This window comes from Azolla caroliniana, unplaced genomic scaffold (genome assembly GCF_043228905.1).
Source record: "Azolla caroliniana isolate FFs.n. ecotype wild unplaced genomic scaffold, voAzoCaro1.0.p SCAF_2, whole genome shotgun sequence".
NCBI classification, from domain to species: Eukaryota; Viridiplantae; Streptophyta; class Polypodiopsida; order Salviniales; family Salviniaceae; genus Azolla; species Azolla caroliniana.
The window spans coordinates 21,923,817-21,948,330 of NW_028230437.1; the positions used below are offsets into that span (position 1 = coordinate 21,923,817).

Below are 24,514 nucleotides of genomic sequence, written 5' to 3' on the forward strand. Positions count from 1 at the left end.
ATTGGTTGTGAAAATGTTTTATATTTTAGTTTGGTCCTATAGTCAAATTGGACCTTTGAGGACGATTATACAAATTGTCTATCTCTTGTGCATGAATGTTCCCCAAACTTTCTTCGGCCAATGCTTTGCATGCAAGATAAATATACCTTTAGCACACATATACATGCATTCTATATTGCATTTGTTAGATAAAAATTGCATTACCTTTTTCAAGTGATATCAAAGTCATTTTTTGTTTGTATTCTTGCATGTAGTCATGTGCTTACTTATATGGTGTATTTCTTTAAGTAGAATATATACATCATAGCATTGATATGCATATTTCTAAAATGGTGGTTGCACTCAAGGCTTACTTTTCCAATATATATTGAAATCTTAGTGACTTTGTCTTTTTCTCTCAAGCGATTCATGTGTCACGCACACATGGAGACGTACACAACACCAACATACAAATACACATAAAATAGCCTTGATTGTTTGCTTAAAGATAGGTATTGGTCCCCCTATCTAGGTTCCATGATAGGAAACATTATGGGAGTTGATAATATAATTTATTCCAAAACGTTGTGAACTTCCACACTTCATGCTCACCTTTGAAATTAGGATCATGATATTTATTGTATTGTGTTACTCTTTCAAAGGGAAAGGCAAAAGTTATGTCATGCACACAACCCGATGGCCCATGTTGGTTACAATCCATCCAGTTGTGAAACATACATATGTACATAGAAATGTCGTGGAGGAGGGTACTAGTACTCGTGATATATGCCTTATGATGAGTGTCTTATTATCTAATAATAGTGGTAAATAGTAAAATTGCAAGCAATAAATGGCAAGATCTTATGATTTTCCTTATCTTATTATGTGTATATATATAGCTTAATTGATTTATATTTTGGTTGGGCCCACAACACAAGACTAAAACTTTTGGCTCACTACATCAAATAATAAATATCATGTGTTTACTTGTTTATGTTGCTTAAGGATTTAATATTTGCGACACTTAGAATGCTCAAATTCCATGGTATGATTTCATAATATACAATCATGGTAGCCTGGACATGTCATACTAACTAACATGTTAAGTTGTAACCTAATTTACTTTCCACATTTAATACAACTTGTAAAATTTTAGACCATTTTTCTTTATTTAACTTTCTTTCATCTAGTATATAGAAGCAACTCTTCGGGCCGCAGACACTCATGAATGGAACCTAGAAATTTGCAAACTATTCAAAGTTAAAAAAAAAACTTTAATTCTTCATATGATTATAAATAGAAATGAGGTAGTATTACCAATGAAAGGGTTAGAAAGTAAATACTATGGTACTATTAAGAGTGAAAGATAAATTATTAAAATTTTATTATTGAAGTTAACATTTGTTCATGTACATTCATGATTGTCGTTGACATTTGTGCTTTTAAACTCATCTCCTATTAAAGTGTTTTTTTGCCCATTATCATATCCATGAGAATTTGTTCTATAGAATGGAGGCATTTCAACAACATACAAGAATAGTCTCCATGATCATTGAAGTTGATGAGGGTAACCTTGCACACATACTTAACTCCTAATTCAAAGAATTGTTCGAAGCCCCACGAGGAGTTGATAACTCATAATTGAGAAACAATCCCGAAAGGATTATCGGAGAAGCAACTCGAAAGCTTGTATTTCTACTTTCATACTTCATTAACAAAAGGTTTTGCAAATTTAAAATTATGGTGCTTTTGTAAGCACCACTTGTTCTAAAGGTTTATAAGGTTTTTCTTTGTCTCCTTATATGTCCCACCTACATGTTTAGGGTTGGGACTTTAGATTAAACAAAAGAAACGTAGAAGAATAGGGTAAATATGTAACTTAGGTTGTAAAGAGATTTGAACACGAGACCTCTTGCACAACAAATATGATAACGACATGAACATTTTGTTGAGAGACAAGCTCAACATGTTGGATCAGCTGAAGAAGCCGAAAGCCGGATTCGTTGAAGAATTGGCTGAAGAAGCTGACAGTTGGATTGGCTAGGAGTCGACAAGCCGTTAGAGGCCTATATTCCAGTTTTAGAAATAGGAATATAATAGGCAATTAGTGTCATATGCTCTTAAATGAGCATTCAAGTACTTGTGTCAGCCCATTGTCAGGGCTTGTATAAAAAGTGCTCATTGAGCACATTGTGATGTATAGAGTGTTATTTTTTGAATTGAGTTTTGTTGTATGCTCTCTCTCTCTCTCTCTCTCTCTCTCTCTCTCTCTCTCTCTGTTTGTGTTTCGCGCTGATCCGGGGAAGAAGGTGAAGCCTCTCATCCCGCAGGAAGCCCGTGAACTCCCGACCAAAGGTTCATCGTTCTGAGTGTGTTTGCGGTGGTTGTAGTTTGAAGCACTGTTGCCAGCCAAGTCCAGTTGTATCCTTTTGTTCTTTGTTAAACATTAGAGTTTTGTTGTGTCTCTTCTTGTGTTTGGGTACTCCCGCGTGGTTCCTACTTGTTGCGGTTTGTTGCGCTCCGAGATCGTGTTCTTATTCCTGATCTGTTCTTGTTGTGTGCGTGTCTGAGCCCATGAGCCCGTGAGCTCATCGTTGTTGTCCGGAATCTTGACTGGAATGTTACACTTTTTCAAGCCCGAGCGCTAACCGATCGATATCCGGGAATCGTCCCGAATCGGGCACGTGTCTGGCTCCATTTCCACATGTTCGTGCGGAATACCGCGACATCTTTGGTGAACCTGACGTGAGAGGGGGTGGCAGAGGAGTTCAACATGATAAGACATGAAGTTGAACAAAATTAATTAAAGCATTGAAAGGTCAAGATTATAAAGCTCCAATGTGTAAAACCATGGCAGAGGAGTTCGACATGAGAGGAAGCGAATTAGCAAATGCGATGGCAGTAACTGTCGATTGTATAGTAAACGCAAGGGAGGGTACAGGTACCCTTGACAGAGCCATAGAGGCGATAGTCAGTGCGATTGGCCGGTTCAATGGCAAAGACGCGACAAGCTACCTAGAGGCCTATTGGGCCGAAATGATGATGAGGGTTATTTTGGAGGATAGACGGTTGGCCGGATTCCCTTGAGTTGTTACGCCGAGCATCCATGCGAGGTGCTCGAGGTGCAAACAGACCACCGTGCTTGGGTAGAATTCGAGGGGCGTCTACTCGAAAGGTACGACTTCGACGACTTGCTCCGGCTGTCGAAGAAGGAGTTTATGGATTGGGTCGAGACCCCCGGCAAGGGACGGAATACGTTAGTGTTGCTTCAGGAGTTCGAAAGGTGGTTCACACGGCTCTCGACGCTAGACCGGACCATGCTCAACACGAGCAAGGTCTTGCTATTTATGAAGTTGGTCGACTTGCTCGATCGCGAAAAGGTGGGTCTCCTCTTGGAGATAGACGAGGGTCTCACGGCCAACTAGGCAGTGGTTAAAAGAGTTTGCAGCCGTTTCGACAAACAGTGCGATTGGAACGATGTAGGGTCGTCGACGACTGGCCCGAGTGTGGGGAGGAAGTCGGAGGAATCGGTTCTGACAAGAACGGACGAAACAAGACGGTGGCTCGAGTCGGGCATGTCGAATACGAGTGTATAATGGCCGTATTCACATTGTCCCTTTGGACAACCCAAGTTCAGGCTATTTTTGTAAATAGCATAAAGGGCAGTTACCCTAGGATAGTCACTATACAAAGAGACTTTGTAACCTTTAGTGAAGGTTGGTTGTTATTTGTAACTGTTGCTATTGGAATATAACGTTTCCTTTGTGCCCCTCTCTCTCTCTCTCTCTCTCTCTCTCTCTCTCTCCCTCTGTGTCTATCTTGCTCATGCATACACAGATTCCTTCATCACGAATGTTGCTTGCACTTCCGCACTGACGGCCTTGTCCCCAACATTTGGTATCAGAGCGTTGGAGGTTCTTCAACCCGCTGCCGGCCGTCATTGCACAACACAACATTCTGTTTTCGTTTTCTTTGAAGAATAGAGAAGGGAGAAGAAAAACAAAAAGCTCGCATCTCACTGTGTTAAATCACAAATTGGAGTAAGCCAGTCGGTTGTACTCTGTTCCTGTGATTGTAATCACTTGAGGGGAGCTCCTTGAGCAACAACCGACCCAATCGTGCTTCATTCGGTTAAACAATATCCGAATAGGTCACTAGACGCTATTCACCCGCTTGCTGTAACCACTCGTTGCAGATTGGTCTCCTGGCAACAACCACTTCGTGCTTCACTCGGCTGATCGACATTCAGGAGGATGAGTTGGATCCGTCCCTCTCATCGCTGCAATCATCCGAAGTAGAATCGGCCCAAACAATCGGTTTTGTGTAATCGGTATTCGACATACAATCGGAAGCTAACCGGGCTCACTCCGACTCGGCAACATTCGGGAAGACCAGCTGGTTCTGTTCCTCAAGTTACCGGAGTCACTCCGAGCAAGTTTAGCAACAAGTATCCGAAACCAAACCGAATCGGGTTCAAAACCGACTAGAACGATATCGGGTGAGCCGACCGGATGCACCCCACTAAGGTTCGTAGTCAACTCCGAACCGAGTCTTACCAACCGAAATCGAAGCAGATGGCATCAACATCCGGCTCATCAGAGATGAGTCTAAGGAGGTTCGACAGTTCGAACTTCAACTTCTGGAAGGAACAAATGCAGGACTATCTCATAGTCAAGGGTCAGATAGACCCGATTGAGAATGAAAATCTTCCAGAAGCATACAAGGCAAATGAGTGGCTAAAGCTGGACAGAATTGTCCGCGCCACGATTCGGATGCACTTGTCGGAGTTAGTGTACTTCATAGTGCAATCATGCACGACAACGTTTTAACTTTGGAAAACACTGTCGGAAACTTATGAAAAGAAGGTTGCCGCAACGAAGATGTATCTGATCCGGCGTCTCTACAACTTGCGGATGAAAGAATCCGATTCGGTTCAGGCACACCTCAACGAGTACGAAAGCATAAACTCCCAAATCTCGTCTCAGGGGACAACAATCGAGGATGAAATCAGAGCAATGATACTCATGAGTAGTCTCCCCTCTTCATGGGAAACTTTCGTTACAACCGTGTGCAATGCTTCAACAACTGCAGTTAAGTACTCCGAAGTCACGAGCGCAATCGTGACTGAAGCAGCTCGGAGAAAGTCTTTCGCCAAAGACTCGACAGACGAAGCTTACATAGTACAAGGTTCGACCGATCGATCGAACAACCGGGGAAGAAGTTCTTCCTGACCGCCGAACAATCAACGAAGTTGGAGCAAGTCCCGGGACAACCGAATCTGTAATTACTGCAAGAAACCGGGACACATCAAAGCCGACTGTCGAGCACTCAAAGCAAAAACTGACAAAGCTCAAAGAGCGGACTAGACTGTCCGACATCCCCATTAACCTTCGGCTATCTCAGCGAGATTGTCCGACATCCGGTCCGGAGGGGGAAGATATGAAGTCGGTACCTTATGCACCGACAGTCGGCTCCCTCATGTACGCGATGGTCGCGACACGACATGATATTTCTCACGCTGTAGGAGTCGTCAGCAGATTCATGCACAACCCCGACTGATCGCACTGGAACGCAGTCAAGCATGTGTTCAGATATCTAGTTGGCACAAAAGACCACGACATTCTTTTCGGCCCGAACTCAACCTCAGGTGTAGTTGGTTACACCAACTCGGACTTCGCCGGCTGTGTAGACAGTCGGAAATCAACAACCAGATACTATTTCAAATTTGGCAATGGAGCAATCTCGTGGAAGTGAAAACTTCAGGAGTACACAACCACCTCAACGACCGAAGCAGAATATGTAGCTGTGTCTGACGCGGCAAAAGAAGCTTTATGGCTTGGTCAGCTGGCGCACACGTTTCGACAGGTCGACTCCGACTCGGCTCTATTTGTCTACAACGATAGTTAGGGTGTTGTTGCTTTGTCAAAAAATCCGGTCCACCACAACGCCTCTAAGCATATCAACGTTCGATATCACTTCGTTCGGGACTGCGTCATTTCAGGGAAAATCGGTCTCGAAAAGATATCCACAACCGATAATTTCGCAGATGGAATGACCAAGTGTCTTTCGATGGATCGCTTTCGGTCCCTTCGGCACCAGATGGGCATAACGAAAAATCGGTCTGGTTAAAGTCAGACACACAACACAGGATGGTTTCGGACCACCGACATCGGTTCTCTGAGGATCGGCTTTAGCTCTTCCGACCCGACCGATTCAGTCTTCTGTCTTTAGATCTTGCCGACTCTAACAAAACTAATTTGTCCGATAAACCTTGTATATATACCTGTAATTCTTTAAGATAACCCATGTATACGCCCATTACGAGGGAGTGTCGAATACGAGTGTATAATGGCCATATTCACATTGTCCCTTTGGACAACCCAAGTTCGGGCTATTTCTGTAAATAGCATAAAGGGCAGTTGCCCTAGGATAGTCACTATATAAAGTGACTTTGTAACCTTTAGTGAAGGTTGGTTGTCATTTGTAACTATTGCTATTGGAATATAACGTTTCCTTTGTGCCTCTTTCTCTCTCTCTCTCTCCCCCCCTCTGTGTCTATCTTGCTCATGCATACACAGATTCCTTCATCACGAATGTTGCTTGCACTTCTGCACTGACGGCCTTGTCCCCAACAGGGCACGACATCGACCAACGTGGTAGCAGGACCATCCGGGGGCATAACTCTTGAAGAGCTGACCAAGATGGTGTGCGATCTCCAGATTGCACAGGCTCGGAGGGACGACTGGGTTTAGTCGTGCGAATAGAGGTGTATGTGGTGCGACGTTGTCGGCCACGTCCGGAGGGACTGTGCCAATTTCGCCTAGGCACTTAGGAGTAACATAGTGTACCTTTGGAACGACCGAGTGCATGCCAACGATACGTGGAGGGCCTTGGAGGTAAATACCGGTCGGGGTGGGATGAAAAGGATAATGGAGGAAGTTGCGGCCCGAAACGCCAAGGCCATCCACTATTCGGTGTCGGCAGGGATCCAGGTAGGAGGAGAGAAAGGCATTAGATCCGGAAGCAAAACCGGACTCTATCCGCTTGTGCTAGAGGGCCTGACCGAGGTGAGGCTAAGGAAGGAAGAAGCTAACCGCGGGGAGAAGCGAGTCCAAGAGGGCACCGGATGGGACGATCCAGTAGAAGAGAAAACCGGCTTCGTGGAAGCCGCGTGCCAGAACTACAAGGTTCTGGTGGAAGATAAACGGGCCGGAAAGGCCGGAGGGGCCAGTCGCTTGAACCGGTATGAGACCCAGAGTGGGCTGAAGAAGAATGACGGAGGCCCAACCGGCTCACAGGAGAAGACGAGGTTACCAGGCTTTCGGTTGAGCTCGGAGATAGAGAGGACGACGGACTTGCGGAGTGTCTTGTAGGAGCTGATCCTCTACAGCCGGGTGGAGCTCACCCTAAGGGAGGTGCTAGGGATTGGGAAGAAGGAGTTCCTTGATGGCATTGTTGATTCCGTAAAAAGGAAGAGGCTGTCAATGGAGCCGGAGCCCGAGAAGCCAATCGAAGTGAGGACGACCTTGATCGATGAGATGATAGTAAAGGACGAATATGACGAAAGCCACTACATGAGGCCGCACTGGCCAAGAGCTATCACAGAGACGCCGGTCCAGATTCGGGACGTGCAAGAGCCAGTGGTGGCGCTAATCGACCACGGATCAGAGGTTAACTTAATGTCCATGGACTTCTACAAGAAGGGTAAATGGCCAATCAACACGAAGCACGAGTGGAAGATACGCGTGGTGACCCGAGCCATGAAGGAGCTACACAGAGCATGCTCGAACGTTTGAGTGAAGGTCGGGGATGTCGAGATCCTCCCATCCGGTCATCGTCAACGAACCCTATATCACGACAGCCTGGATGGAAACAAAGGTCCTGGACAACGGTTCAACCTATGGTAAGGTGAAGAGTCAGGACGACCGACACTCCGTTCAGTTCTTGATAGTCTGGCCGAACCACGAGAGACGTTGCGGAAGCTCAAGATCAGTGGGGGTGGCTTCCTACTGCTTGTGGAGGAGGACCGGTTTCGGAGGATGCTCGAAAGGCACGAGAAAGCCTTTACATTCTCGCCGGGGGAGATCGGATGCGTAGACCCGACTATCGTAGAACATGTTGGCATAAAAGGCCAACTCCTTCCAATTTGTATCCTAGTGTGAACTCATCCAAAGAGTTAGGGCTTAATATATAAGCAATAACCTAACAGTGAGAAAGAAGAACTTCTGGATCATCTTGCATAGCGTCTCACAGAGAGAGAGAGAGAGAGAGAGAGAGAGAGAGAGAGAGAAAGAGTACAGAATAACAGAGCTTCCATTAAAGCTTAAACCGTGTCTATCTTCTGTTGTATCTTCTTGCTTCCATTCTTTGTAGTTTGCTGAACACATACGATAGGTCCTCATATACACAAACCTACATTTCTACGCATATTCAACAACGACAACTGGTATCGGAGCGACTTGTGGTTCGGCGGCAACGAGCAGTAGAGAAGCTGAAAGGATTTTTAACCTTTTTCATAGTGTATTTGAGAATGTATTATATTAGTATCAATGTGTTTTGTATTATCACTGAAAAAGTACGAAAATCAAATGGAATATTCCTTATCCTTCCATTTATGCGCGATCTTTCCACTTGTGAACATGAACGTGTTCCAGGTCAGTAAAATCTCACTTTCAAAGAAGAACATGGCTTCAACATCCGGAACAGGAGTTGAAATCAGAAAATCCGATGCCAAAAACTTTGCCCTATGGAAGGAGATGATGCAAGACGTGTTGATCATTAGAAGACAAGTTGAAGCCATTCGACATAGTGAAAAACTTGCCTCGATGACAGTGGAGATCTACAGACGAAATCACATGCTCCACCATCCGAATGCATCTGGCCGAAAAGGTCTACTTCAGCATGCCAAAAGAGACGACAACATTCTCATTGTCGGAGAAGCTACGAGATGTGTACGAGAAAAAGTCCTCATCTTCAAAACTGATTTTGATAAATTAATTGTTCAACATGAAGATGAGAGAGACTGATCCAGCTACCTCCCACATCAACACCTTCAACCGGGTGTTGTCAGAAATCTCCTCACAAGGGATCAACTTCAAAGAAGAAGTGAAAGCCCTTGCCCTCCTATCGAGCTTGCCGACGAGTTGGGAGGTATTCTGCACGACATATGCCAATATCCGATAAACCCTAAGTCTGGATGAGACAATTGGCCAAGTCCTCATCGAGGACATTCGGTAAAAATCGATGGAACTCATCATCGAGGAGTCGGCAAAAGCCCACCACTTGACCAAACCAATTGACAGACATAGTCAATCAAGAGAACAAGCCGACAGAGCCGATTGATAGCATAGTCGATCGAAAACGAGGGGAGACTGAGAACGGTCGAAGTCGAGAATGGGCCGATCAGGCGAATTCTGCACACATTGCAGAAAAGTTGGCCACAATGTTTTCGACTGCTCGTCGATCAAGAAGAAAGAGAGTGGTCAGCTGGAACTGGTCATACCCGGAGGACAAGTTTTCGACCGAGTAGATAGACCTTATGGCGAAGGCCTCTTCAAACTCATCGATTGTCAGACCGACTCTAGCATTTTGAATGGTCACCTTGTTGATTGGTTGTAGGTCCTGAATTAAGCGCAGTGTGTCGTTCTTTTTCGGCATCGTAAACCATCGGTTTGAATAAGGAGCACTCGACAACTCAAGGATGCCCATCTCTCCTGGATCATTCAGTTGATCCGTTCTGCCACTCCATTTTGCATCGGTGTGTAAGGAATAGTCTTTTGATGTTGGATGCCTTTGTTGGATAGGTATTGTTTGAAGGCTCTGGAGGTGTACTCACCTCCATTGTCGGATCAGAGTGTCTTCACCCTATATCCTGACCGGTTCTCCATTTCTGATATCCACCGAGTGAAAACCGCGAGCGCTTCGTCTTTGGACCTGATGGAGTAGGCCTAGGTCTTCCATGTACAATCATCTACAAATGTGATGAAGTATCGGGAGCCTCCTAGTGCTCGCTCTAGCATGATATATCTGTGTGCACGAGTTCGAGGGGTTGTCGTATTGTCTCGTAATGGAGAGTGTGCAGACTTTGGGTTTGTTTCCCGTATCAACAATACTTGCAGAAATCCGTCTTTGCATGACGTTTAGGGATTTCCCCGACTGCCATCAGCCAATCGAGTCTGGCTTGTGACATATGGGTGAGTCATCCATGCCATAAGTTCGGGTCGGTCTTTTCATCTACGTTCACGACCCCGTCTGGATTGATCGCCATCATTGGATACAAGTTATTGTACTTCTATCCACTCCCAATTCTGAGATTACCCCGGCTGATCATCCATACCGACTCACTTAGAGTCGTTCGGTACCCGTCTTCGGCTAACATGTCGATGGAGACCAGACTCCCTTTCAGATCGGTTACATGCCAGACTAGTGTAGGGTGATCATGTTGCCATTGGGCAATCGGATGGGAACCTCTCTGGTCCTTGTGATTCTGCACTCCTGCCTGTTGCCTAGTCGGACTGTGCCACTGGCATCGGCTGAATAGTTCGAAAAACATTCAATATTAGGGTCACATGAAATGTGGAACCAGAATCCAATAACCATATGTGTCCATCTTGTGCAATGTAGAGGACTTCTCTGATCATTGAATACTCTAAGGAGAGAATTTCTCCTGATCGGGTGTTCGCAACGTTGATTTGGCTGTCGATTGGAGAGTGGTTCGAGTCGGGTCGTCCTTGATTCCGCTCGGATCGTCCACTCGTGGAGAGTAGGGACATCATGACGATGCGAACCCCTCTTGGCCTAGTTTGGATGTCTACCCTACCGCAAGGGGGAACCAATTCGGTGGTACACATGGCGAATGCGATGAACAAGGTTTTGAGGGACTGCATCCTGGACATCACCATGCCATTTTTGGACGACATCCCGATCAAGGGATGTCTGGAGGACGCGAAGGAGGAGTCAATCGGAGCGGACGGAAGCTGGAAGTTTGTCGCGGACCACATCTTCGCCCCCGAGAAGATACTGCAGAGGCTAGAGGCCGCTCGGCTTACCTTCTCCTGGGAGAAGTCGACTTTCAGACAATTAGAGATCATGGTAGTCGGTCACTTGTGCGGGCCATGCAGCCGGAAACCGTCTCCGGCGAAGATAGAGGCCATCTCGGCAATGAAGGAAGAGTGTCGGTCGGTCATGGAAGTCCGACAGTTCCTGGGGGCGTGCGCCTTCTACCATATTTGGATCCTGCACTATGCGCATATCGCGGAGCCGTTCTATGGCTTGCTGAAGACAGGCCGGAGATTCGAATCGCGCAACGAGCACACGAAGGCGGTCTGGAGACTGAAGGAAAAGCTAGTGGCGATATCGGCTCTCCGGAAAGCGGTGTACAAGAAGGACACTCTAGTTTATCTGAAGGTGGATACGAGTTCAACCAGAATTGGGTGGGTGGTTAATCAGGAAGATGAGGATGACACACGGTTCCCCTTCCGGTTCGGTGCGAAGGTGCTAAGCAAGTGGCAACGAGGCTACGCCCAAGGTTAAACGCGAACTCTGGGGTATCGTTTCGACGGTCAAGGCCGATAATGACTATTTGATTGGGGCGGAAGTAATCTTCGAGACGGACTGCCTGTCGATTCTCGGCATGGTTTCCGGATGCGCGACTCTGGACCTGGCGATGCTCAGGTGGATGCGTACATGAAGTCCTTGGTTCCAGAGATACGAGACATCTCTGGGAAAGACAATGCCATGGCCGATATGCTTTCAAGAACGCGGTTCGACAACGAGGACGACATGGTGTCTAAAGGTTAAGAAGTCGGCGAGGAATTTTTCGAGTCGGCCTGATTGAGGGTGAGTAGAGGGGCACTCTGGCCTAGAGCGAGTTTGACAAGACCAACTACGACGGGGAGTGGCTTCGAATCAGGCGGTTCCTAAGTAATATGTTGACGGTAGACGCAACATGGACGGAGGAAGAAACGAGCTGGATTCGGAAGAAGGATTACCGGTTCTTCCTACATAATGGTAAGATATGGAAGCACCCAAAGAGGCGAATTGGCACACCGCTCCGGGTGGTGGCAAAGAAGGAAGAACAATTGGTGCTCGTGTTGGAGTTCCATGAGAGTCCCTAGTTCGGACACCGGGGCACATGGGCCACGTTCGAGAAACTAAAGGAGAAGTATTGGTGACCGGGGATGTATCGGGTCGTGCACGATTTTGTAACAACATGCGAGAGTTGCCAAGTGCATTCTCGAGTTCGGCACCAAGACGAGTTACACCTGACCTACCCATCAACCATTCATTTCAAGTGGATGGTCGATTTAGTGACAATGTCGATGGGGGTAGGGCAAATGAGGTACCTGGTACTTGCGCGGGAAGATATGACAAACCAGGTGGAGGGTCGAGCCTTAACGAAAAAGACGACCACCACCGTATGCCGATTCCTGATCGAAGATGTGATTTGCTGGTACGGGTGTGTGAGCAAGATCGTGGCCGACTAAGGGGAGCTGGACATGCGTGAAGCTCAGGAGCTGTTCGACCGATTAGGGGTCAAGCTTTCACTCATGACGACGTACAATCCGGAAGCCAACGGGAAGGTCGAGTGTGGGCACATGCCGATCGTGAAGGCCATAGTACAAGCTATGCACGGGCCGAGTGGGAAACTGGCCGAGGCTCCTATCTTATGCACTATGGGCCGACCGAACTACGCACAGTTCGGTAATCGGGTACATGCCAGCGGAACTTAAGTTCGGGAAAAAGCCGGTTATGCCGATGGAGTGGACGATCTCGTCATGGATGGCGGTCTGCTGGGCGAAGGAGATGAGCCGAGAGGAGCTGTTGGCGGTGTGGATCTGACAGCTCAAGCGGAGGCCGGAAGACGTCGAGCGAGTGACGACGAGAACGGAGGAAGCGAGAAAGAGGAACAAGGTCCGGTTCGATCAGACACACCGACTCCGGCCGGGGAAGATTGAGGAAGGTGCTGGTAGGGTAAACACGGCCTACCCTCAGTCCATCGGGGTATGGTTTAAGAAGATTATGGTGCAAGGAATGGAGAGTGTATACATGGTATTCACGAATGGTTGTGACTGTAGTGCATAGTGTGGCGTGAGCTTAGGGGAAAGAGACGCAGGAAGACGGCTACAATTGAATTCCTCGCACGATGCGTAAGCTTTACCTAAAAACACTTACACACTTAATCACGCACAAAGTATACGCAATAACTGAGAGACACAACGATTCAGAGCAACAAAACTATATTAAGAGATTACCAAAAATACTAAGCTAGTCTTTACAAGTTTCCCATGCCCTTTATATACAGAGTCATGGTCGGTTATGCTTGGAGTGTGAACCGTTACATGTGTTCATAACGCTACGGCCTCATAATTATGCTACGACTGCTTCTGTCTATACGTCTTCCTTTTCTTCCTCCTTTTCTCACTAGGACGACTTAGGCAGACAACAACGACTGGGTGCTGGTCTATGACATCAACCTCGACAATCATCACCGGTCGACCCGGAAATTCACACGATTGTGGTGACGAGCACAAACAACAATGCCACATACCACCTGGCAGAGCTCGATGGGACGAGGATCACGGTTCTAATCGCAGGTAAATGGATGAAGGCCTTTAAGAAACGGCACAAAGCGAAACTGAATTCGGAGACCGGAGACGGAACCACCGAGGAGTCGGATGAAAACCTGACCAACGACGGATCGGGAGAAGACGAGTAAAGGCTGAGCCGGAATCCCCACCGCTACACTACTTGGCACATGCTAGAGGATGTGCGGTTTGGTGGGGGTGGATGTCGTGAAGGATTCCGGCTACGAGGAGAAAAGGGGCCGGATGTGTGTGAACGGGGGTGTGCAAGGATTGCACACGGAAATGTACAAAAACATGTATATAACATAGGACTAGTAAGTACTAGGTAGCAGGTTTTAATGGGTACGGGGATTTGATGTGAAGAAATCGGGGGGATCTTTGACACTGATCACGATGTAACGGTCTCCCCTTGTGCTATAAAAGGGGAGGCTTGAGCTTGTTTTGGGCATCCACGATTTGGGAGGACGAAGTGCTGTCGGTTTGAGTGCCAAGCTCTCTCTCTCTCCCTCTCTGTTTGTGTTCCGTGCTGATCCGGGGAAGAAGTTGAAGCCTATGCTCGTGTAGGAAGCTCGTGAACTCCCAACTAGAGGTTCATCGTTCTGTGTGTGTTTGGGGTGGTCGTAGTCTGAAGCACTGTTGCCGGCCATGTTTGGTTGTATCCTTTCGTTCTCTATTAAACATTAGAGTTTTGCTGTGTCTCTTCTTGTGTTTGGGTACTCCCGTGTGGTTCCTACTTGCTGCGGTTTGTTGCGCTCGGAGATCGTGTTCTTATTCCCTATATGTTCATGTTGTGTGCAAGTCTGAGCCCGTGAGGTCATCGCCGTTGTCTGGAATTCTGACCGGAACGTTTCAAAAAGTAAATACATCGAATATTCGTACTAAACAATATATTATACCCTTCTATCCTTTGCATCTTTCCAAATTTCGTGTACACGATCCCATTGTATTTCTTCAATGTGTGGCCCATTCAATGAGACTCACATTAAATAATCTAAATGCTCTATATTCAATCGATTTCTTTTCATCTCTTTGATGAGATTTTGCTTAGAGAACCCTCTCTCACACGAAACTATGCTAGACGGAATAACCAAAGTAGCTTGCCATAATTTCAACAAATGAGGGAAACTATCTTGCCAATCCTTCATTTTGCAAAACATACGCTAAGCTTCATGCATACTATAGCCTTCACAATTTAAACGTAAAGTGTCAACAAACCTATACAGTTCCATTTCACAAGCCTTTGCATCATGTAAAATTTGAAGACATGCATTGACATCAACATTTGGCTGTAAGTGAGAAATCAAAATTCCCAAAAACCCAACTTTAGAACATCTTAAGAACTTGGATAAATACATTGTTCCATCCGCAAATGTGTCATTTCTCAAGAAAGACCTCCGCAAATTAGAAATAGTAATATAAATTTCTGCACCAATTGAAGTTACATCCAAATTCTCTTTTTGAAGTTTCAAGCTCAAAATATTCATCAAATGAAACACATCAACCATCATACAAAAGCAAAATTGCACACTATAGATACAAGCTTTATTATACCACTCGTTTAAGTTCTCTTTCTTCCAAATAGTAAGTATTGCAGGCATTATAGTCACTAGTATTTCCATGACTTGACCACGTGACAACCAATGAATATTATGAATTTGTAAGGGTCTATGAGCATCCAATTGCATTTGTTCCAAGCGCTCTAAAATTTCATGTGTCCTTTTGGTACTATTGTTAGCCCATGCATATACCTTATTTGCAATTTTTTCTACAAGAATGAGCTCAGGGATATCTCTAGATACATCTGAAATAACCAATGCTTCTCTATGAGCAATACAATGTACACCAACCAAATTTGGGACATCATTTTTCATTAATGTTACTGTTCCAATTTCACTACCAATCGTTGATGACGCACCATCAGTTGCTAATCCAATCAACTTGTTCATGCTGAGGCATCGATCGCCTAATAGATGCTTAACATGTTCATATATAGTTCTACCTTTACCATTGGGAATTTTTAGCAAACCCATATATTTAGTTTGCTTAGGCCCACAACCACCACATTGCAAGTATGTAACATACACAATGAGTTTGCAACTCTAACCCATTGACAATACTTTTATCTAGCATCAAAGAGTAGTATGGGGAATTTATTAGGTTTGAGCTTTGAATTTCTAGAAGATATTTCCCAAAGGCAACCAAAAATTCATATCCTCCATATCTACTAGTATAAGATATATAACCATGTTGCTTAGGCATATTAGGCACCTCTAGTAGCACAACCAAATCACATAATTCTTGGTATGTAGCGATAGACAAATCTTTTTTTGCAATAAAGTACATGAGTTTCATTGTTGTTATGACCTTATTTTTGTTAATATCATCCAATTGTGATACATGCTTTGGGATGGACATTGCTTTCCCTTCAACATCACATATCCACTTTGATGCACATAATTTATGGCCACTTGAGTTAATATGGGTCAAAATTGCATCAAGTTGCAAAGTAATGCATCTAGAACCAACACCCCAAGGCCCAGGACTAGCGTATTTCTCACACCATGTACATTTCATTAATGTTTTCTCTCCTTGCATAATGCATCGTATCCATGGGAATTTATCTCTCCATGCATCACAAAATTTTCTTTTAGGCTTTTCTTTGGTTATTTTAGAGGAACAACTCTCTTGAGTTAAACTCTCTAAATCAGTCCCAAACAAATCCATATCCACATTTAAATCATTGTTTATATTTATGTCATTTGTATCATTCAGTGGTTTCCATGCAAACATTGCACTAATGGTTCATTGATTTTTTCTTTTGGGAGCCATAATTATGCCGAATAAGAAGAAATGGATCATGTAAGAAAAGATCATGCCATCAGTTCAAAACAATCACTAGCATCATTAAACCCATACATATTAGTTATGACCGATTGAGCAATGAGATTTTACATGAATATAATTCTCTTTGGCAAAAAGATCATACTTTGTTGATTATACCTTAAAGCGAAAAGGATAATCTCTAAGATATGAGTAATGACATACAACTCCAAGCATCCAAAACTTAGTCATATGTCCATATTAGCATGTTAATATCACAACTCCACAAACAAGGGTCATATAGACTTTGTATGAAATATGAGAGATTATTTAAGGTTAAGAGATTGACATCTATGAGCCTTTCGAATTGCAACACACTCTAGTGTGTGCTATCTACTACACAACAACCAAGAAGAAATTCCCAAACTTCTGCCCTTATTGATGGATCCACACCCTGAGTAATAAGATTCGAATCTCATATAGAATAATGTGGGTTAATCCTTTGTTATAGGCTTTATACTTTAACAACTTTTTAATTCTTTCACGAGTTGTCTAAGCAATACACCCCAAATGATCATTGTATCATGAAAGAATAGGATCATTAGCTCATTTTAGCTAAAAATCCTTAGAAGCCAAATTTTGGATGCTATGAGTTTACTACATCCCAAACGCAATAAACCTAAAATACCCCATCTCCTATGAATGATAAAGAATGAATTCTATTCTATTGTCTCTAGTTCCAGAATTCATGTTATTCGCCACTGAAGAAAGATAGAAGACCATCAACATCGTTGCCATGATCATCTTCTTCATGATCATGATCTTCTTCTCGAGATCAAATCTTGTTTCACCATCAGAAAGAGATCAAAGAACTTCAAAACCGAGAAATAGCTCTAAAAAAAGCAGTAGCAAAAGGGAGCAAAGCCGAACAAAAGGCAAAGAAAAGACAGGTGGAAGAAGATATTTTGAAGCAAGAGACAAAGATGCGTGAGAGGCATGTGAAGGAGTTGTCAGAATTAGGAGCCAATAAAGAGGAGAGCAATACCGATGTTGATGGACTAGTAAAAGAATTTGGTGGTATTCCTACTTCATTTGGAACTCAACCACTAAAACCAATGAAAGCCTAGAAAAGGCGTGACAAGAGAGCAAACCAAGAAGTTGAAAGAGAACAAAGAATTCAAGAAGAGCAAAACAATGTGGTGAGTGATCGGATGGCGGAAAACGAATTGCTTGAAGGAAAGATACGACCACTTGGGTTAGCACTGAAGGAGATGAAGCCGGATGGGCATTGCTTGTATAGAGCATTAGAGGATCAACTAGCACTCTACCCAGATACTTCTTCTATACAGTTCTCATTCCAAAAATTGAGAGAGATAGCAACATCTTATACGTGGAGTCATGCCAAAGATTCTGCTCCATTTGTTGTGGTAGGGGATACTGATGAAAATGATGTTAATGAGAACGAAGAAGATATTGTCATCAAGTTGAGTCAATGGCATCATGGGGAGGACATCTAGAATTGGATGCTCTTGCACACTCTTTACAAAAGCATATAATTGTGTACTCAAGCAACCTTCCTGAGGTTGAAATGGGTAAACAATATGGCAAAAATATGAATTCTACCCTCTGGCTCTCATATCATCGTCATGCTTTCGGTCTTGGAGAACACTATAATTCAATTGTTCCTTTATTGCTAGACAACTCAAGAGTAAAAAGACATTTGATAGTAGCTTTAGATGAGAATGAAATTGTGGAAACCATATGTTTTCACAGCTATTTAACTCATTTAAAAAAAAAGAAAACTCAAACCATTGCATATTCCATTAGTTTGTAAAAGTGAAAGAGATGCTATATCTTATGGTATAGCAAGCAAACTGTATTGTTTGTCAAAATACCAAAAAGAAGAGAGGCCATTTGTAACATGGTGAACTAATTCATTGCTTAGGAAGCCTTTGCCACTACTCCATTCAATATTATATGCAAAAGCTTTTTCAGATGAGAGAGAGAGAGAGAGAGAGAGAGAGAGAGCTACCTTAGATGGGTGAGTAGGATAATCGAGATGTTGCTGAATCTATGAGTAGCAGGCAACGAGCAACAAGCTTCGAGTAGGGATAGTGGGTAGCGAGCTTCCAACAAGGTGGAGGGCTGAGGGAGCAATGAACAAACAAGGGGAAAAGGGGGAAAAAGGGGGGAAAAGGGAAAGGAAGGTCTTAGGTGGGGATTCGGGAAGAGGAGATTCATAATTTAGAGAAACATTAGTTTTTTTACCTTTTTTATACCTTTTTAGAGAAACATTAGTTCCAATGCAACCGGAACGTTAACATTGTTCCTGGGTCTATAATACTATTGTATTGGTCTTAGCAAAATTTGATGGTATTAGGAAATTTTAAGCCTTCATTTTTACGTTTTCATAAAACATATGCTCGTCAAGATTGACGGTTTCATTTTTAAATTAACCTTTGAATATACGGTTAAATTTGCCAAAAATGGTCAAAACGGCCGTCAAAAGGCAACAATGAGTAGAGGGCATGGTGGTGTGTGTGAAAATGAGACGAGAGGGAGTTAAGGCCCCATCAATCTCTCCTCCTAGTATGATCAAGGCAAATATTCCCCTTTGAAAATAGTGGAATATTTGGCCTCTCCTTTTGTAATTTGAGCCTCACCCCTTTTTACTATAAAAGGGGGTGAGGGGTCACCATTGACGGGGCCGTCATTTTGTCGTTTGAGGTAGATCGTTAGGGTTTTAGTTATTCTTCTCCCATTTTGTTTTAGGGTTTTGGTTTTTCTTCTTCTTCTTCTTCTTCTTCTTCTTCCTGCTCTTCCTATTTGGTTAGGGTTTCTTTAGTTGTGCTTGAGTCTGGCTTATATGACCGCGGTTGTAATCGTATTGTGCCTTTCGTGCCCTATAATGGAATTAGCTTGATGAACTTGGTCTCCATCTATTTCTCTACTGGGTTAATCTCTTCTTCTTTCCCCTACCCTTTTGAGCTCGAAGGCCGTAAGGGATAAGCTCTAATTTCCCCTCTACTCCCTAGTCCAAGACCCCAGTGGTCCCGCCCAAGACGACACATACCTGCGGATATCCGCGACATCGTTGTACTCCTCTCCTTATAGTGATTCATTCGGAGTTCGAGGACTCCTGTGGTTTTCCCCTTTCGGGTTTTCTATGTTAAATATTTGTGTCTCTTTCTGAGTTTCTCGTTTTCTGTTCTTTTCTGTCTATGCATTGTCATTGTTGATTCTTTGCACCCGAACATACGTACTAGAAACCGGTTCTGGCCGGTAACGATCCTAACAAGTGGTATTAGAGCAATGGAAGACTCATTCAGCGGCATGTTCAAACTTACTGGCTCCAACTATTCGATGTGGAAATTGAAGATGCGGCACATGCTCGTGTGCAAAGACCTCTGGTTGTCGGTGCAGTTTGGAGATAAACGGCCAGACAAGATCGATGTAGCGACTTGGGAAGTGTTGCATCGGAAGGCGGCCGCATATATAAGGTGTTTTATAGACATCAGTCTGTACAACAACTTCGGTGAAGAAATAGATGTGGAAGAAGATCGGCATCATGTTCGAAAACAAAAACGTCGTTAAGAAAGTATCAGTCTTCTGGAAGATTGTGAGACTGAGGTACCAGGATGGTTCCAGAATGGTGGAGCACATTAATGCCTTCCAAGGAGTGATGAATCAAACCACCTCTCTACAAGTACCTCTTGTCGACGAGGTATTAACACTATTGTTGCTAGGATCCCTTCCGGACAGTTGGGAAATGCTCGTTGTCACATTGGGCAACGCCGGACCGGAAGGGAAGCATCTATCCCTAGAGCAGGTGAAGTCAAGCTTACTAAATCAGGAAGCTCGCTGGAAGGACCAAGAGTCCATTTCTGACCCAAAGGTCTTACTCATAGAAACTGACACGAATCGAGGAAGAGGCTGGAATCAAAGTCCCTAGAATTGAGATAAGTCGGGGACAAGGTCAAAGTCGAGGGGAAGGCCCTGCTTCTATTGTGGGAAGTCGGGGCACTTCCAAAAGAACTGCCAACACTTTCAAAAGGAGAAAGGGGAGCTGATGGTGTAGAGACGAAGAAAATTCCGGACAGAAAGAACACCTCAACAATCGCCGCAAGTGAAGAGGAGTTGTTGTTCATTAATGAATAGAATGAAGTCAACCTCGCCGGCGAAGAATAGAGATGGGTGGACGACTCGGGTGCATCGTTTTACCTAACCCCTGATCGAAAGTGCTTCTCATCATACAAGGCTGAAGACCACGGTCTTATAAAGATGGGAAATGAAGGAGCATGCCGAATTGTCAGGATTGGAGATGTGCATCTGGTAACGTCGACTGGATGTTGACTAGTGTTGAAAGATATTCGACACGTTCCGGAAGTAAGATTGAATTTGATATCAGTCGGTCGGTTGAAAGATGAAGGCTACAAAGGTAGCATTCGGATTGATGTCATGAAGTTTTACAAGGGGAGCCTGATCATGGGTCGATCCTGAAAGACCAACGCACTATATATAATGAATGCTTGATTATACCGAGGGGAAGTAAACATGGTAGCCGACACAACCGGTGAGATGTGGCATAAGAGGTTGTGCCACATGAGCTAGAAGGGAATGCAAATACTAGGTGCGAAAGACCTCCTGCCAGAGATGAAGAAAGTGCATCTGGACAAGTGTGCTGATTGCCTGGCCGGCAAACAAAATTGAACCTCCTTCCGATTGAGGCCCCCGATGAGGAAGAAATTGCCACTGGAACTCGTGCATACAAAGTCGCATGCTGGTTCACAGTATTTCGTGACCTTCATATATGACTGTAGTCGGAAGTCGTGGGCTTCTATGCTAAAGACGAAGGATCAAGTGCTATCCTTCTTCAAAGAGTTCCAAGCGAGGGTTGAGAGGGAAATCGGCCGAAAGTTGAAGGCAGTCAGAGGGGACAATGGCGGAGAGTACCGTGGACCGTTCGAAGAATATTGCCAAGCGTAGGGAATCCAGCCCGAGTTTACCGTGCCGAAGACGCTAGAGCTTAACGGGATGGTCAAGAGAATGAATCAGAGCCTAATGGAGAGGGTCCGAAGTATGCTTGCACATGTGAAGTTACCGAAGACGTTCTGAGATGAGGCGCTGATGACAACAACGGATGTGATAAACCGATCACCCTCAGTCCCTTGGATGGTAATATTCCACAAAGGGTGTGGAGTGGCAAAGACGTCTTGTACCGACATCTAAGGATGTTCGACTGTCTTGCCTATGTGCATGTTGCAAAGGACCAGGGGGGGAAGCTGGACCCGAAATCTCAGCCATGTATATTTCTCAACTGTGGCGACGACGAATTCGGCTATTGGCTATGGGAATTAGCCGAGAAGAAGGTGATCCGGAGCTGAGACATCATCTTCATGGAAGAGAAGACGATTGTCGATTGAGAGATTGAGAATAAGTCTCCGACTACTGAATTGAGTAGAGTTGACGGTTGGCCAAATTAAGTAGAAGTCGATTTGATCCAAATCGAATTCAAGCCAGTCGACCGATTTAATACTTGGCAAAATCGAGAACTGACTGAAGAACAAGGGGAATCAGCCGAACAAGGAACCTAATTCGACTCGGCCGAAGAAATCGAAGAAGAACCGATTGTGCCAAATGGAGTTAGGCGATATCCCCTAAGAGAAAGAAGGCCCCACCGAAGATTTCTGGATGAAGACCGTGTACTGCTAATCGATGAGGGGGAGCTGGAAAGCTTCAAAGAAGCTAAGAACAATACCCACAGTCGAAAGTGGTTAAGTGCCATGCAAGACGAGATGGATTCCTTGCATGAGAACAACACGTATGAACTGGGCGAGTTGTTAAAAGGAAAGAAGACACTACACAACAAGTGGGTATACAAATTGAAGATGGGAGAAAGCGGAAATTCATTCAAGTATAAAGCCCGAATCATTGTGAGAGGCTTTTAGCAGAAGAAGGGTGTCGATTTCGACGAAATGTTTGCTCCGGTAGTAAAGATGACATCCATCCGAACGATGTTGAGCATAGCAGCCAACATGCATCTCGAAGTCAAAACAAATGGATGTCAAAGAGGAGATATACATGCAAGAGCCGGAAGGATTCAAAGGAAAACGTAAAGAAAACCTGGTATGTTGATTGAGAAAGAGCATGTACACGGGACGGGCTGAAGCAGGCACATCAGCAATGGTACCGAAAGTTCGAATTTTTCATGGTGGATTACCGTTTCGGCAAGACACAAGATGATCATTGCGTCTTTGTCAAGAAGTATGACGGAGGAGATTTCTCATCCTCCGGTTGTATGCTGATGACATGTTGATAATCAGACAAGACCCGAGGAAAATCGGAAGTTTGAAGAAGGCCTTGAGTAGGTCGTTCTGGATGAAAGATATGGGTCCAACGAAACAAATCCTGGGATTGCACATTATTCGGGATTGAACAAAGAAATTGTTATGGTTGTCACAGGAGAAATATGTGACAAAGTGCTCCAGAGATTCTGCATTGAAAGCGCGAAACCGATCAGCTCGACACTGTTGACAAACTACAAACTAAGTAAAGATCAATGTCTGAAATCGAAAACCGCGAAGGCCGAGATGTCAAAAGTACCTTATGGCTCGACAGTTGGAAGCCTAATGTATGCAATGGTTTGCACTAGGCCAACCATTGGTTATGTAGTCGGAGTCGTAAGTCGATATATGAGCAAACCCGAAAGAGAGCATTGGGCAACAATCAAGTTGATACTTCAGTATCTAAGAGGCACCTCTAGCGCGTGTCTCCTATTTGGCTTGAGTAACCCCACATTGGAAGGTTATATAATATACGGTGTCATGAAGAATTTTGGCCACAGTGAGAAAACCGGATGGAATGGGCAAAGTCGGCAATGTGCACCGTGTGCACATGTACATTCGAAAATGTGCATAAAATAAAAAGAGGATATTTATCCCACATTGTAACGCCCTTCCCTCCTTGGGCTATAAAAGGAGAGGAAGGGGCTCTTATGGGGGGTTGCCCATTTTGAGTTAGGAGGGTATACCACTTAGATCTAGGGTTTGGTAGTTGTCTCTTCTTCTTACTTTCTTTTAGGGTTTTCTTCTTCTTCGTCGTCATGTGGGTTTTGTTTCTCTTCTGAGTGGAGTCTTGTTAGTTCCTCTATTAGGGTTGTTGCTTCTTCTATGCTAGGGTTTGCTTAGTTCGTGTGCTTTGGGGCTCCATTTCGCAGTCCCCTCTTTGGTGCAAGACCCCACACATGTAGGCGAGCCCGTGTGCTTCTCGACTGGCGGCTTGGCGGCTGACGACTGTTGTGTTTTCAGCAGGAATACCATGTCCAGTGCAAGGCCTCCACTCGCATAGGCGAGCCCGTGTGCTCCCCAACTGGAGCTTGCCTGTGGATGAATCCCTTGCCTGTTTGGAATCGGACGAGCTCGTAACTAGCGTTGTAATTGTTCTTATAATATATATACATACATATAAGAAAGCTTCTGTGTATTTGTGTTGGCGTTGGTGTCTTTAGTGTCTTTTATCCCACGGGTGCACGTGTTGTGATGTGTGTGTGTGTTGAGTCATTCTATGTCGCGGTGTGTCTCCTCTTTTGGTATGGAGGCTCATCAATTTATATATAAGAGGGTGCGAAAAGCCGGTGTGTGTGCGCGTGCTCTCCCTCTCTTGAAGCCGGAAATCATTTGGATGAAGGAATTTATCGGAGAGTTGGGAATTCAACAAGAGGAATTCCGACTCCATTGCGATAACCAGAGTGCCACCCACCTTGCAAAAAATGCCGCCTACCACTTGAGGACCAAGCACATCTAGAGGATACATTGGCTTTGAGAGCGAGTAGAGGAGAAGGAGTTTGCTCTAGTAAAAGTGCATACAATGGAGAACAGGTCAGACATGCTAACGAAGGTGTTGTTGGCTGAAAAGCTGAACAAGTGCCGACAGAGGGTCGGATTGGTGAAGTACCCCATGCTGGAGTGAAGGGGGAGTTTGTTGGGAAAACAGGTCCCTCCGTATGGGAAGAAGAGAACGAACCGAATCGAAGACACATGGGTAATTCGACCAAGGCAGAAATCGAAATCGAGAACCGAAATAAAAAATCAATTCAATAGCCGATTCGGGAGATTATATTTGTAAATAGT

General features: G+C 44.6%; 1 protein-coding gene and 1 pseudogene across 1 annotated transcript; one reads left to right on the top strand and one right to left on the bottom strand.

Annotated features, from left to right (window-relative positions):
- Positions 1–14,725: 14,725 nt before the first annotated feature.
- On the bottom strand, positions 14,726–15,595 carry LOC147867592 (uncharacterized). The gene has a single exon (XM_087315725.1). It carries the CDS (start codon positions 15,593–15,595, stop codon positions 14,726–14,728), a length of 870 nt encoding a protein of 289 aa, XP_087171851.1.
- Positions 15,596–16,415: 820 nt separating this feature from the next.
- LOC147867593 (OVARIAN TUMOR DOMAIN-containing deubiquitinating enzyme 5 pseudogene) lies at positions 16,416–18,384 on the top strand (annotated as a pseudogene).
- Positions 18,385–24,514: the final 6,130 nt, after the last annotated feature.